This window comes from Rattus norvegicus, chromosome 17, assembly GCF_021556685.1.
Source record: "Rattus norvegicus strain SHRSP/BbbUtx chromosome 17, alternate assembly SHRSP_T2T, whole genome shotgun sequence".
Classification (NCBI taxonomy): Eukaryota; Metazoa; Chordata; class Mammalia; order Rodentia; family Muridae; genus Rattus; species Rattus norvegicus.
Window position 1 is genome coordinate 34,247,135 of NC_141550.1, and position 16,979 is coordinate 34,264,113.

Here is a 16,979-nt window from a genome sequence, read left to right on the forward strand (position 1 = left end):
AAGGCCCATACCTGAACATGGTAAAAGCCATATACAGCAAACCAGTTGCTAACATTAAACTAAATGGAGAGAAACTCGAAGCAATCCCACTAAAATCAGGGACTAGACAAGGCTGCCCACTCTCTCCCTACTTATTCAATATAGTTCTTGAAGTTCTAGCCAGAGCAATCAGACAACAAAAGGATGTCAAGGGGATACAGATCGGAAAAGAAGAGGTCAAAATATCACTATTTGCAGATGATATGATAGTATATTTAAGTGATCCCAAAAGTTCCACCAGAGAACTACTAAAGCTGATAAACAACTTCAGCAAAGTGGCTGGGTATAAAATTAACTCAAATAAATCAGTTGCCTTCCTCTATACAAAAGAGAAACAAGCCGAGAAAGAAATTAGGGAAATGACACCCTTCATAATAGACCCAAATAATATAAAGTACCTCGGAGTGACTTTAACAAAGCAAGTAAAAGATCTGTACAATAAGAACTTCAAGACACTGAAGAAGGAAATTGAAGAAGACCTCAGAAGATGGAAAGATCTCCCATGCTCATGGATTGGCAGGATTAATATAGTAAAAATGGCCATTTTACCAAAAGCAATCTACAGATTCAATGCAATCCGCATCAAAATACCAATCCAATTCTTCAAAGAGTTAGACAGAACAATTTGCAAATTCATCTGGAATAACAAAAAACCCAGGATAGCTAAAGCTATCCTCAACAATAAAAGGACTTCAGGGGGAATCACTATCCCTGAACTCAAGCAGTATTACAGAGCAATAGTGATAAAAACTGCATGGTATTGGTACAGAGACAGACAGATAGACCAATGGAATAGAATTGAAGACCCAGAAATGAACCCACACACCTATGGTCACTTGATTTTTGACAAAGGAGCCAAAACCATCCAATGGAAAAAAGATAGCATTTTCAGCAAATGGTGCTGGTTCAACTGGAGGTCAACATGTAGAAGAATGCAGATCGATCCATGCTTGTCACCCTTTACAAAGCTTAAGTCCAAGTGGATCAAGGACCTCCACATCAAAGCAGACACACTCAAACTAATAGAAGAAAAACTAGGGAAGCATCTGGAACACATGGGCACTGGAAAAAATTTCCTGAACAAAACACCAATGGCTTACGCTCTAAGATCAAGAATTGACAAATGGGATCTCATAAAACTGCAAAGCTTCTGTAAGGCAAAGGACACTGTGGTTAGGACAAAACGGCAAACAACAGATTGGGAAAAGATCTTTACCAATCCTACAACAGATAGAGGCCTTATATCCAAAATATACAAAGAACTCAAGAAGTTAGACCACAGGGAAACAAATAACCCTATTAAAAAATGGGGCTCAGAGCTAAACAAAGAATTCACAGCTGAGGAATGCCGAATGGCTGAGAAACACCTAAAGAAATGTTCAACATCTTTAGTCATAAGGGAAATGCAAATCAAAACAACCCTGAGATTTCACCTCACACCAGTGAGAATGGCTAAGATCAAAAACTCAGGGGACAACAGATGCTGGCGAGGATGTGGAGAAAGAGGAACACTCCTCCATTGTTGGTGGGATTGCAAACTGGTACAACCATTCTGGAAATCAGTCTGGAGGATCCTCAGAAAATTGGACATTGAACTACCTGAGGATCCAGCTATACCTCTCTTTGGCATATACCCAAAAGATGCCCCAACATATAAAAAAGACACGTGCTCCACTATGTTCATTGCAGCCTTATTTATAATAGCCAGAAGCTGGAAAGAACCCAGATACCCTTCAACAGAGGAATGGATACAGAAAATGTGGTACATCTACACAATGGAATATTACTCAGCTATCAAAAACAACGACTTTATGAAATTCGTAGGCAAATGGCTGGAACTGGAAAATATCATCCTGAGTGAGCTAACCCAAACACAGAAAGACATACATGGTATGCACTCACTGATAAGTGGCTATTAGCCCAAATGCTTGAATTACCCTAAATGCCTAGAACAAATGAAACTCAAGACAGATGATCAAAATGTGAATGGTTCACTCCTTCTTTAAAAGGGGAACAAGAATACCCTTGGCAGGGAAGAGAGAGGCAAAGATTAAAACAGAGACTGAAGGAACACCCATTCAGAGTCTGCCCCACATGTGGCCCATACATATACAGCCATCCAATTAGACAAGATGGATGAAGCAAAGAAGTGCAGACCGACAGGAGCCGGATGTAGATCGCTCCTGAGAGACACAGCCAGAATACAGCAAATACAGAGGCGAATACCAGCAGCAAACCACTGAACTGAGAATAGGACCCCCGTTGAAGGAATCAGAGAAAGAACTGGAAGAGCTTGAAGGGGCTCGAGACTCCATATGTACAACAATGCCAAGCAACCAGAGCTTCCAGGGACTAAGCCAATACCTAAAGACTATACATGGACTGACCCTGGACTCTGACCCCATAGGTAGCAATGAATATCCTAGTAAGAGCACCAGTGGAAGGGGAAGCCATGGGTCCTGCTAAGACTGAACCCCCAGTGAACTAGACTGTTGGGGGGAGGGGGACAATGGGGGGAGGGTGGGGAGGGGAACACCGATAAGAAAGTGGAGGGGGGAGGGGGATGTTTGCCCGGAAACTGGGAAAGGGAATAACACTCGAAATGTATATAAGAAATACTCAAGTTAATAATAATAAAAAAAAAAACCAATGCTGTTAAATATTTTATTACCCTCTAAGTTTTTCAGAGATGAAATCAAAGCAAAGAGGAAGCTGTTGTCTTAATAAATTTGGGAAAAATTTATAAAGGTTGGAGGCCATCGTAAATTAACTTTAAAATGTAAACAAAAACTCACTGTTCTTGGAGCCAACATCTTAGCAAATGAAGGCTGTGGATGCCATAAGGAAACAGGGAATGTTGCCCGGGAGAGTGGAGGGTATGACTAAGGAAGCTTAGGAACGCTGAACAGGAGAGAGCAAGGCCCGCAGTGCTCACATAAACCTTGGCCTGTGTGTAAATACATGCACTGGAGCGCTGGACGCCAGGCTGGCTCTGAGAACCAAAAGGAAAAATGTTTTCTCACCATCATGAACTTGGAAAGCCAAGGTCGTGATCTTCTGAGTGACAATCATCAGAGGCCTAGAAAGGGGACAGAAAACAGAAACTTTTTTTTATAAAAAAAGAAATTTCTATTTCTTTGCATGATGGTTTTCACCTTGAAGTTTACTAGATTAAACGCAGAAACGATGAATCCAAAATAGTCCATTTTAATTCCCCTCACAAAGTGCTTTACATGTGCAGACACAGCAATACTTGCTGTGGGGCACTCTGTCCTCGGGTGTTGGGATAGCCTTTGCCATCTCAGACAGTCTGGGATAGCCCACATGAGACCTTCACACAGGTCAATAAACACTGCATACCAGGAAGGGTAAAGGAGGGCCAGCAAGATGGCATGTTCTTGTCCATGTTTCTAGCCTGAGTGAGCCCATATAGTTTAGATGGATGAGAGGCTAGACTGTTTTGTCTCTCTGAGTGTACTATGGGATGCTCAAATAATGCCAAAGTGACACCTTTCCCAAATCATGCTCCCAACACTAAAAGATATGGGACTGTTGTCGGTGTCTTCATCCCCATCGGCTGCAACCTGTTTTGACCTGTTAAAGGGAAGCTGGCAATATATACATAGTAAGACTTATTTGTAAAATACGGCTGTCTATAAATAAGCCTACTGTTAACAAAAACCTTAACTTGCTAAAGCCAACCATTGTTGAGAGACCTTTCTGGGGAAACATGAACAAACTTCAAGTCATCCCAGTTAGGGCTCCAGTAAAAGACAAAAGAAACGGATTCCTCAAGTCTTGCTTGCTGACCCAGTGAGATTAACTCGTGTTACTCACAGGTTCGTGGACGAAGAGTTAGCAGCAGGAACATAGGTAATTTATGGGCAGCTCCTGCACTAAAGAGAGCTCTTTCTCGTCCCCACCTCCGCAGCGACTATTGACTGCTGTGTACCTTAGAGGGCATGTACGACCCCCAGGGGCTTTAAGGGCCATCTCGTGAGGAGCCTCACACACCTGGTCAGTGGGTCCTACCATGTGCAGTTGTGGGACTAATTGTAACCACTCTAATTTTAAAACAGCAACAGCCATGTCACGCACAGTCTCACAATAACCTAAGATAAAAATTTACCAGGAAAGAAAGAGAAGCTAGGATAATTGGATGGTGGTAAAGATTAGCATTTTAACTTTCAGCTACATATATACCATGTCTGTAATAAGGCAGGGAGATCAGGAGTTACCTAAAGAGACCCTGTCACACATACATACACACACACACATACACACACACACACACACTCACACACACACAACACACACTCACACACACTCTCACACACACACTCACATACACACTCACACTCACACACACACTCACACACACATGTATGCTTCAAAGTAAAGAAAATGAAAATACATATAAATCATATATTTTATAAGTTTTTAACCTATAGTTTAATTTAATTTAATAAAATCTCAATGAGTAACGTGTGTGTGTGTGTGTGTGTGTGTGTGTGTGTGTGTGTGTAAATGGACAGTAAGCACATAAAAGGATGGCAGTTGTAATTAGCAGTCACAGAAATTCAAGTGGGAACCATGGTGAGGTACCATTCCCAAGCACCAGAACAGCTGTAATCAAAATGATGGACAATGACAAGTGTCTGCAGGGATACGGGGAAATCAGCACCCTTCTCCACACTGCTGCTGAGAGCATGCGTTGGTTAATTTTGATCATCAACTTGACTTGATTAAGAAACACATAGGAAATTAATGAAGCACACTTTTAGCTGTGTCTGTGAGTGCTTTTTGAGAGATTTACCTAACGAGGAAAGATTCACCCTAAATGCAGATAGCATTATGCCACGGGCTAGAGTACCAGGCTGAATAAAAAAGGGGAATGAGCTGGAGAGATGGCTCAGAGAAAAACACTAACTACTCTGAGATCTATCCACATCTAACATCGTGTTTGCAGAAACCTAATACCCAATGGGCAGGACTTAAAACAACATAATGCTGTGCTTTAAAGGAAATGTAGGTCTGCCTAGGAGGGAGGACATCTGTGCTCTGGCAGAACAGATAACAATACTTAACAGCCAGCCAGGAGGGAACCAGGTCAGGCACTCTAGGGCAGCAAGCTCTGCCAGGCTTTTTTGAAAAATAATTGAACGCCATGGTTTTAGTTCTTGAAATACGGGCTACCTCAGAGCTTCTAGGAGACCAAGTTGGTCACACAGATCTATGTGTCTTTGTAGCTCACCCTCTTGATGCTCGGGAAGACCTCTGACCCACAATGTACAACAAAGACTGAGAGCTGTTTTTCTTAGAAGAGGTTTACTATCTATAGGCACTGCATTCACGGTAGTTTCTAATTATGGACTCCGAGGCGTCATCGCTTTCTTTCCCAAGCGTTTCTGCATTCCTTTGTTTTATTCTTAAAACCTAGAAATGCTAAGATTCAAGCCTCCTATGCAAATCCCAGCACATATTTTTAAATGAGTGCCACATTCTCTGATGGCCATGCTATCTGAAAACCTTTACAGTCGAGTTAACTCATACCTTTGCCATAGTGTCTGAACACAGGTACATCAATAACGTAATAAAATATTATGGAATTAGCCTAGAATTTCGTTTCTGTAAAAAATGCATTTGTTTTCATCTTCCAAGGACTGCATTAAATGTCCTCCATTGTCACGAACATTTGATAATCTAATATGCACAAGCATCTCTCTCCCACCCCCTCATATTACCAGGGATTAAACCCAGCACCTCATTATGCTAGAGAAGTCCTCATCACTGACCAATATCCTCAGTTCTTTCTTAAGAGTTTCCTTGAGTTGGCCAGGTTTGCTTTGAACTTCCTATGAAGCTCAGGCAGGCCTTGAACTCATGACTCCTGCCTCAGTCTCCTGAGCCGCTACAATTATAGACATGTATGAATAAGCCTGGCTGAAGTGTCTGCCTTATTCAAGACCCTAATCTATCCCAAAAATGTTTCACCCAAGACATCTCCTGCACATGCATTTCCATTTGAGTGTCAGCTTCTCAAAGGATGACTAAGAACAGTCAGCAAAGTCAATAAATACTAACTAGTCAGCATGAAATCTCTACCACCGGAACATGTAAAAAACACACTGTTGTCAAGCCTTAGAGAAGACATTGTTTGGAGGAGGAGAAAGAGAAGGAGGAGGAGGAAGAAGAGGAGGAAGAGGAGGAGGAGGAGGAGGAGGACGAGGAGGAGGAGAACAACAAAAAGAGGAACAGAAAGAAGAAGAACAAGAACAAGAAGAAGCAATAGCAGCCGTGGCTGAAATTTTATCTAGTGATATGTACATGTAACAGTATTATACATTATCTAATTTGTACTCTCAACAGCTGTTGCTTCTATTTGAAATATCAAACGAAGTTTCTAACAATTTACACAAAAAGAAACATCTCATGGATGAAGAGACGGCTCAGCAGGTGAAGCACTTTTAGCGTAAGCACAAAAACCAGAGTTTGAGTCCCCAGTCCACACATAAATGTTAGGTGGGTGTGAGGGCCTGCCTGTGATCCTGGTACGTAGAAGGCAGAGACGGGAGCCTGGCGAGAGCTAGTTAGCTATGCTAGCCAAATTGTGAAGCTCCTGACTCACATCTAAGATAGAAATGATCGAGGAAGACACCCAGCCTCAACCTCTGGTCTCAACATACCTGTACACAGTTGTGTACCTTCATCTTCATACGTGTGTGCACCCACATATATACACATGCATGCACACTACATTCAAAAGATTAAACAATTTACAGTGCAGTCATGTGTTTATATATCGACAAGCTAGAACTAGAAGCTGTCCGTCAAAAGGAAGAGAGGTCCCGAGCCCTGAAGACTTGAATCTGCCAGCAGGACAGGTTAGCACCAAATCTTCCTTCACAGGACAACCGGACACTCACTGCTCTCTAAATGTGCACTGAGATCTATTAAGTATCAATACGGAGGTTGTATGAGGTAATCGGACTTGGGAAGTAAATATTTTGACTGAAAAACTACAAGTCCCACACATATTTCAATCAAATAGAACAATCTGAGATGCAGCCGTCGACTTATGATTTGTAATCATGCTCATTTTTTACCATAAATGTGAAGCTCAACACGCAGAATGTGGTAGTTACTGTATTATCAACTGACAGGATCTGAAATCAACAGTAAGACAAGCCTCTGCGAGCACCAGGAAGGGATTCACAGCTCAGGCTAGCCTCTGGGAGCACCTGTGTGGGATTTTGTAGATTGGGATAGCCTCTAGGCACACCTGCCAGAGATATTCTAGATTAGGATAGCCTCACACTGCACCTGTGGGGGATTTTGTGGAATAGGTTAGCCTCTGGGAGCACGAATGTGGGCTTACGTAGATTATGCTAGCCTCTGCAAGAACCTGTGAGGGGTTCTATAGATTGGGCTAGCCTCTGAGAGCATCTGTGAGATGTTCTGTAGATTAGGCTAGCCTCTGGGAGCTCCTGTGAGGGCCTCTATAGATTAAGCTAGCCTCTGGAATCATCTGTAAGAGATTTTGTAGAATAGGTTAGCCTCTAGATACATCTGTGAGGTAAATTCTAGATTAGGCTAGCCTCTGCCCCGTCTGTGAGGGACTATCCTGAGCATACAATGCAAGCACAGGAAGAAAGATGCACAAACAGTTCCCTCACGCAGCTGAAGTGCTTCTTCTGACAGCGAGGATTCTAAGCTTGAGGCGTGCTCCTACTTCCTAACGTCAGCACCCAGCCACATCCTTAGATTTGCTTACTCGTCAATCTCAGGCTGTGCCCTTGGTCCTGTGGACAACTCTGAAACCAAGGGGACAGGCCAGCATGGGGAGCAGATCCACTGTCCTTCTGTGCATCTCCCAACCCCCTGATTAAAACAATTCATAAAAAAATATACCTTTTATTCCTGCACTTAAGATAATTAGTGTAATTTGGATAAAGAAATATAAGTGAGGGGAAAAAGAAATATAAGCAGAGAAATAAAGTAAGGAAAAACAGGCAGATGAATATATCTGAGGCAAATAGGCCAAGCAGTGATAATCCCCAATCACCACCACCCACAACGACAGCCAACACACACACACACACACACACACAAACACACACACACACACACACACACACACCCCTCTTGTCAAAGATTTAAGTTCTACTCTTTGGCACTCACCAAGAACACAGTACCACTTCTCATTTCAACCGGGCACCAGACAAACGGACACAGCACGACTTCTGCCTGCAGAGTTAAGCTCTATGTGACTGAGTTCAAGACTAGCAGTGGGCTGACGAAAAGCTATCCTTCAAACCTCTTTGCACATGTGTTCTCTTTCTGCATAGAACCCAATTACATGGATGTTGGGCTGACCATCAGATGGGTGGCCAGACGGCATAAAGCAACAGAGGAAAACACTGCCCAGGGACAATGGGGCAAATGGCCACCAATAGGAGGGGACCGAAGTCATAGTTCTAATGTGTACCATAAGATAGCCGAGACACAAATGGTGGGTGTTACAAATGTTAACCATGAATCCCCGTGATCTTGTAATATGCATTTTAAAATATTTACATCACATTCAGTAGCTGTCATTATGACACTACTAATCAAACAGTTAAAACATCACTAGTGATGGCCCCTCAAGGAAGAAGCTGTCTGTGTTCATCATTTCTTCACATTCCCTGTCTCCAGATATCCAGGTTCAGAGAAAGAAACAGATTCACCTTGCATGCTTTATAAACATTTTCTTCTTTCTCTGCTTTTCTGGGGGGGATGGGTTGAGATAGTGTCTCACTCTGTAGTCAACTCTGCCCTCCAACTCAGGATAATCCTCTTGCCTTAACCTCCTGAGAGCTGGGACTGCAGGTGTGAGCCATTATACCTAGCTTAAAAACCTCATTACCAATGGCAGCATTAATTAGCTTTTTGATTTAATTGTTCACATTTTTAGAGCATTTAGGCTACTACCAGTTTTTCACTATTGATGAAAATAGCTAAAACTCCTGAATAAATTTCTTTCCTTACCGTAATTCAATTCCTATTAATTTCACCTATTATAGAATATGAACTTCAAAGGAAATTCTCTTTTGAAACTTGTAGGAAAATTGCTCTCCAGAAGAGTTAGATGTATTTATTCTCCCACCGGCGGTGTGAGAGAGTTCACATTCCATGTTTTCAAAAACACTCGGGTGACCTGAATTGCCAAAGTGAGGAGGGAAATTATCTGCCCGGATCTGGCCTGGACTGGAAAAAAGAAGTAAGAGTTCTGGCTCCTGCCCTCAGAAAAAAAAAAAAAAAAAAAAAAAAAAAAAAAAAAAAAAAAAAACTTCCTTTGCACTCTTCTGTGAGTGCAAAAACAAGAATCAATTCACTATAATAAGTTTTAAAAATATCAGCTTTGCTACAATGGCAGTGTTTCCCCGGGGAGAGGGGTACTCATTCCAATGCCTTCTGTAGCCATGTTCACAGAGAACACGGCGACAGTCACAGCTGTTAATACATGTGTCAATTTAAATCCCATTAGCAGCACTGAGGAAATACACCGTGTGTGTTTTCTTTACAGGATCAGCCCACGGCGACTTGATTACTTTTGAATGATAAATAAGTGTTCAAGTCTTGAAATCACCTAAAGTCTAAGTGCATATGTTCCCCCAAATTAAAGATATCCATGTATGTTCTAACACTAATCACATCCAATCCCACTAAGTGCCTGTCTGTGCTCTCATACGGATGGTACGATAGTGAGTGCTACGCACTAAGATTCACGCTCACAAGACAGACAGCTGCTCTGTGACGCCGAGTTCCACTCTGAAGTTTTATCTCTTGACAAAGTCCGAAACGCCACATTTCAGTTGAAAGAAATAGCAAAGCTGGGTCAACTCCACTGTAAAAGAAAGCTTGCGGCTACTGCATATCTACAGTGAGAAGCAGCATTTTCCCCAGTGAGATGGTTCGTTCAGTAAAGGTGACCGCCGCCAAGCCTGATGACCTGAGTCCATTCCTCAGGACTCACATGGTGGTGGGAGAAAACCGACTTGCACAGCCCATCGGATCCTCTGACCTCCGACACAGGTGCTGTGCCATGCGTGTGTGCACATGAGCACACACACAACCTAAATAAGTATAAAGTACTTTTAATATTTAAAAGGTAATGATAACAATTTTTAAAAGAATTAACATTGGTAAAGATTCCCTGTAATTGTCAATTTGTGGTTGAAACCCTTTGCCAATTTCAGAGGGGCAGGTACCTCTCCATTTGTGCTGATAGACATTAATCAGGAAGATAGATAGGTTTATATCTGCCATTTTCATTTAAAAAGAAAATATAAATAAGTAGATAAATATTAAAAAGAAAGAACGGTGGTGCACACCTTTAATCCCAGCACTTGGGAGGCAGAGGCAGGTGAGTCTCTGAGTTAGAGGCCAGCCTGGTCTTATAGAGTGAGTTCCAGGCCAGCCAGGGCTACACAGAGAATTTCTCAAACCAAACAAACAAAATAGAAACAAACAAACCTCCATATAGTAGACAGCATCACCACTTAGCCATCAGAAAACTAAGTCAGGAACAACCTCCAAGTAGCAAGCGGGCTCGCCCTCTTGGCTTCTGCTCCGTGAGCACTTACCTGCAAGCGGAGCACGCAGCAGTTTTGTGTGTAACCTCCAGAAATTTCTTACAGGAAATTAGAAAAAAAGAAGAAGCCACAAAACACAAGCCACTTGAGGAAATTCACCAAGACTCAGCTTGCAGAGAGAGGCAGGAGCTAATTTGCACCTTCCTTGTAGGCAAACACAGCAGCAGCCCTGTGGTGCAGGCTCGTGACTATTTCCACAGATGCCCTTGAATTTCCTCTTCTAGTAACCTTCCATGATTTTGAACATGCTAAACGATGCCAAGTGTGCAATGCACACCCATAAACCCAACACATATCTGAGAGAGTTCAAGCCCAGCTTATGCTATAGAGAAGAGATCAACCTGGGACAAACAGCAAGACTGTCTGGGATAGGGTGGGGCAGAGAAAGAAAACAAAACAGAAAAGGAGAAAGATTTATTTGTTGACAAGACAGCATAATGGAGGAGGAGGTATAAGACCATCCCAGACATGAATGGTGAAGTGCTCTTATCCAACAGTCAGGAGCAGGAGGTGCGTGTTAGCCCATCAAAAGCTAAAGAATCATGAATCAATGTGTATGAGTTGCTTAAAGCTGCTGTGACAAATTGCCACAGGCCAGATGGCTTACGAAAGCAAAATTTGGGTCCCAATTTTTAAATCCATGCTTCTCGTCCAAAGCTAATCAGATCCGCACAGTGGTGGCTCTTTCTGGAGGCTCGGCAGGGCAATCTGCCCCATGCTTCTTCCTGACCTCGGCTGGTTGACATCAACTTTCACCATGGCTGGACTCAAGGCTACAGCTGTAATTTCTACCTCCGCCGTCACACAGTCTTCCCTCTCTGTGTGACTGGATCTACCTATCCAGACCTTCTTACAAGGACACCAGACGGACTGCATCTAAAGCACATGCATTAACTCAGGGTCACCCCATCTTGATTGACCCCATCTACAGTGATGCTATTGCGAGAGGAGGATGGAGCCCAAGGCTGAGTGGACAGGAGTTTGGGAAGGATACATGCAATCCTGGGCATGGTCCCATGTTAGTTTCCTACATGTTGTAGACTATGAGAGCACAGTCATTCTGAAGCTGTGCTCATTTCTGTGTGTCTCCTCTGTGCCTTCACAGTCTATGTCTGCTAAACAACGAACAAAGGAGCCTTGGATGTAGGACCGGGGCCTTTCCTTGGAGTGTAGCTCTCCTACACAATGGTAGCTCCTGCATAAACTCCACCTGATATCTCTGGGGTCATTTCCTTTAGCATAAAATAATGCTAGCGGAAGGTTTAAAATAAAGGGTGCTTGCAAAGTAATCTAAGCAAAGAAGCCTTGATATTTGCAGTGTTCTCGAAGGCTCCCGGCAGCCCTATCCACATTCAATTCAACAGTCATCATTTTTAATGTACTAAACTTCCTTCAGTGGCTTTCTAAAGTCCCTAAGCTGGTTTCAGACAAACTCCTATCTCTCCTTTCATATCCATCTATCCATATTTATTTATTTTCATTTATATATACATACAGATTTATATATAAGTATATATACGCAAGGTGAGATGGTTCATTTTTGGTGCCAACTGTTGTCCGGTTTCTCTGGAGAGCTCTAACAGACACACATAAACACAACCAGAATAAACCAGGGTAGAAATCGCAGAGGACATGTGTAGGGGGTTGGCCTGGTACTGCTATGTGTTCAAATGCCAAATACTGGTCCCCAAGATCTAGTTGCCCACTGATCCAGGAGATTCTCATGTACACCAAACGATGTTACGTTCCTTGTTCCCAAATCAACTGATCTATAAAAGGCTGTGATTGGGCAGTAGATAGAGGTAGGCACGTATTCCGTTTCCTGGCTAGGTTTGGCAGGTAGAGAGAGGAGAGAGAGAAGAGAGGAGAGGAAATGAGGAGGAAGCCACCGTAAAGGGTGATGGACCATGAGCACATGGCCAGGAGAAACAGCAAGTAACAAGGGACATACAGCTGGGATGTAAATTAGAACAGCTCCGCAACCTTCCCAATCTAGGCTTATAGCTTGTAGATAAAATACCTGGACTTTTATACAGGCTAGCAAGAATTGACTATTTCTTTTATGGGCACACATAATACGACTGATAAAAATGTCCACAGCTATCAGCTACGGCACTTGCTGTCTATATAAATGGACGTGGTGAATGTGATTGACGGGCAATAGCAACCCCAGCCAGTGACACCCAGGGGACAATTCTCTTGCTACCCAGACTACTGCATGACAGGGATGGGGGTCAGGTGGAGAAGTTATAGAGGGTGAAGAAGTGGTCTTCAGTTAGGTATTTTGAAATAACCAAGTTTCAAGGCTGTCAAAGATAGCAAAGGGTCTTCTATTAGACGATTAGTCCGAGCCTGAAGGAGTGCACCAGACCAGCATGTGCAGACCCTAAGCTTTTATGAACCACATAATACAGGTAGGAGATGGCACCAAGGGAGGGAAGAGTGTGGCAGTTCCGGATCACTGTCCACTTCGTAGGCTATCACTCTGGCAAGTACAGACAGAGACTTGAAAGGGGTTAAAATTGAGGCAAGGATGAAGAAGGGATCTTAGGTCTGGGGTGGCCCAGCATGGTGACAATTTAGTGAGCTTGGTAATACCCAGGCTGCTGACATTGTGCCTGCCCTGTTGGTGGCACTAAATTGCTGCATAAATCAAGTTATGAACATTTCCTGCCTTGAAAGATATATACAAGAAATAGATAATACATATTTTGACGTCAAAACTATTTGTTCAACACTCATCCCTAAGTGGAATTTCTCCATGTAATCATCAGGGCCCAGAGCACACTGTGGAAGAGGAGACAGAAAAGTGTCCTTTGCAGACATATTATGGCTTCTGGTTTCGTGTTTTTATGGGGTCCCTGAGTGTGTGAACGAGTGGATCTCTATTTCTTGTGCCTTCTCTTGGGCTCTTTTTCTTTTGTTTGTTTGGAGTTCTAATGTGTTGCTTTCTTGTTGTAATTTTTATATTTTATTTTGCTTGATTATTATCTGATAGAAGCCTGTTTGTTTCCCAGTGTGAGACAGAGAGGGGATGGGTCTGGAGCAGAGGGGAGGCTTGAGGAACTGGAAGGAGCAGAGAAAACACGAAGCTGTAATCAGGACGTAGTACATAAGAGAAAAGTTTCTTTTCAAAAAAAGGAAAAAATGGTTAATATCCCAACTGCTATACCTGATAAGGATATCTATTAGTCTCCCCAAAAATATTGAAAAATTGGCTGAAGATTTTTTATTACTTTATAAGTATGGTGTTTTTCTTGCATGTATTTCCATGTACCAGGTGCAAGCCTGGAGCCCAAGGAGTCCAGAACAGAACATATGATCCCCCAAGACTGGAGTTGCACATGTGTGAGCTGCTGCGTGGGTGGGTGCTGGGAGTTGTACCCAGGCCCTCTGGAAGTACAGCCAGTGTACTTAACTGCTGAGCCATCTCTCCAACCTGAGCTGAAGTATTTATGCATTCATTTATGGAACACCTATTAAGTGCCTAGAACCGTTCTTAGTAGGACTCCAGAGTGAAACCAAACCATGAATAAACTCACAAGTAGTTGTGATTCCCATTAAAAGACTAATTTTTAGAAATATTTATTTATTTTTATTTTGTACGTGTATGGGTGTTTTATCTGTATACCATGTATGAGTCTGGTGGTCTATGAGGCCAGAAGAGGGCATCAGATCCACTGGAACTGGAATTACACATGTTCGCTAGCTGCTGTGTGGGTGGCAGGAATCAACTGTGTGTGTCTGAAAAGAGTAATCAGTGCTCTTAACCACAGAGCCACCTCTCCAGTCCTTAAAGACTACTCTTAATGCTAAAACATCCTGGCTATTTTGTGGCCTTTGTTGCTCCTTTATTTTCCTTACAAGCAACACTCATCATTAAAAGTAAAAATAAGTGTGTGAACTGGTTTCAGAATAATTGAGGAAGCATTTCATGGTTTGAGGACAAGGCACACGCAGGTGAAACAGGAAGCAAAAGGCTGTCAGGGCCCCAGAGGAGGGAAGGACTGAAGAACAGAGTCTGTGACCAGATAGTGATCATTAAGATCACTAAGATTCAGCAGCTCCTTAAACAAGGCACACTTGCCTTCCAGAGCCTTCTCGAGGTGGGCAGCTCTGTGACCCAACTCACGAGTTCTCAGGAATGAGCTGCAATGTTTTCTAGGACTGCTGATTGTGTCCCAGGCATCACCCAGCTGACCTAGCTTCCCTCCATACCTGAACCATATGTATGCACGGAAGTCGTACCATCCGTACGCTAAGATGCTCAAGTTATTCCAAACCCAGTGAGCTCGCTCCATGCTGCAGGCTTTCCACCCCGTTGCTGATAACTGCATGCCTGGCACTCCTGGGTATCCTCTCTGCAGGCTTTTCATTGAGCCCACAAATGGATCACATTCCAGCCCCTCGGTCCTATGGATTTAGTTAACTTTTCCTGAAGCTGAGACCAAATATCCGATGGAAACAACCTTCACGGAGGAAGGATTATGGTGCTCAGGGCACAGAGGAGCCAGTCCATCACAGCAGGAAGGACTTGGTGGAGCAGCTCACATCATGGAGGCCGTGAAGCAGACAGAGAGAATGTAGGTGTTGGCTTTCTCCTTTCTCCCCATTACTCTGGGAGGATCCCTCATACCCATGAGACACTGTTGCGTATATTCAGGGTGGATCCTAGCCCATCAGTAAGTAATTCTTGGCAAACGCTCTCTAGATGTCAAGAGCTGTACCTCGCCAATCTCCCAGGTTGATACAGCTCTTGACCATCACCATTACTGATCACAGACACTGTCATTTCCTGTGTGGCTATTCACCCTTTCCTTAATGCTATTTACAAGCACCCTTTATTTCATACATTTAGGCTAGTCTCAAATCTCAACCTTATTTAACATCCATGAAATAATTTAGTTAATGCTGTTAAACACCTCATACTTGATGGCATATCCCCTCATTATGGTTTATATTGATTTATTTATGTCCCTCCCCTTGGAGCAAGGCCTATTCACTGCGGACTCATGGAGCAAGATGCAATCTAGCTCAGGTTCTCCCAATCCGTGCTGCTTGTGCAGAACCGAGTCCAGTTCCTGAGGAATTCCTAACAGAAGACAAAGAGTCCCCAGGAATGAGCCTGCCTTAATTCCACAAGAGTCAGAGAAAGCTGTTCTTGAACTAAGATGAACAGTTGTGTGTGTGTGTGTGTGTGTGTGTGTGTGTGTGTGTGTGTGTGTGTGTGTGTGTGTGTTTATATGCAGGTTCATGCACTTGAGGTCAGAGAACAACCTTGGGTGTTGATCCTCAGGTGTTATCCTAGTTATTCAAGACAGGGTCTCTCACAGCCTGGAACTTTCCAAGTAGGCTAGGCTGTCTGGCCAGGGAGCCCCAAGCTGAGCAAGTCATGTTGAGCAAACCAGTAAGCCCCCACTTGACTTCATCTCCCCAGCAATGGAATCACACGTATGTGCCACCATACGTGGCTTTCTTATGCGGGTTCTGTGGATAAAGTTGGGTCATTGTGCTTGCAGGTAAGCACCTCATTGATGTATTATTATGCCAGGAAGAATTTGTGAGCCTCAAAAGACTATCAAGGAGACATTTCTGATGTAATCACATTAGGGTGTCTTTATTATAAACTCGAGTTAGGGCCTACCCACTGCCGACCCACAGGGTGGTTTGGTGAAGCAGCCCTGAACTCTCACTGGGACAAGGTTTTACAGGTAATGGGAGCAAATGAGGGGGTGTCCATCTTGGCAAGCATCTAAGCATTGACTATTATAAGTCGACAGGTGGGTGCTCTGGAACAAGCTGGTATACAATCACAAACTGTCTGAAAGTCCATCTGAAACGATCAGACTAATCTTTGATTAACTGTTGTTAGGAAGTAGCTAAGGAGAAACTCTAGCCAAGGGCAAGCCTGGTACTTGGGTGCAGCTTGAGTTCAACAGCAGGTCAAGTTCTCCGGTTGTTTTTTAATTTTAAGATGGAGGCTGGTCCCAAGACAGAGTAGGTTTGACCTTTCAGCACCATCTCTCCAGTGCCATGACAGAATTAGCACTGGTCTGTACCAGAAAGCTAATATGTACCAGAACGCCCCCCAAGTCACAGGTTGTCACCTGTACTGGGGATTTCTCTTGAGAGTTGACAGAGTGAAGGGGATCTGGAAGTGGAATCATTGGTGCAGTACAGCCAGGGGATGCTAAAAGGACACACCTATTTATCAGCTACTATGCATGATTAACTAGGAAAAAACGAAATGCAGGGGGCTGGAGAGACGGCTCAGCAGTTAAAACACGTCCTGTTCTTCCGGAG

At 43.3% G+C, this 16,979-nt stretch overlaps 1 protein-coding gene across 4 annotated transcripts in view; it reads right to left on the bottom strand.

Annotated features, from left to right (window-relative positions):
- Positions 1-16,979, bottom strand: part of Mboat1 (membrane bound glycerophospholipid O-acyltransferase 1) — a 113,216-nt gene that overhangs the window by 30,748 nt on the left and 65,489 nt on the right. For all 4 annotated transcript variants that reach the window (XM_087591323.1, NM_001109120.1, XM_087591324.1 and 1 more), the window contains 1 exon segment: positions 3,063-3,118. In XM_087591323.1, coding sequence (XP_087447449.1) covers positions 3,063-3,118 — 56 coding nt within the window.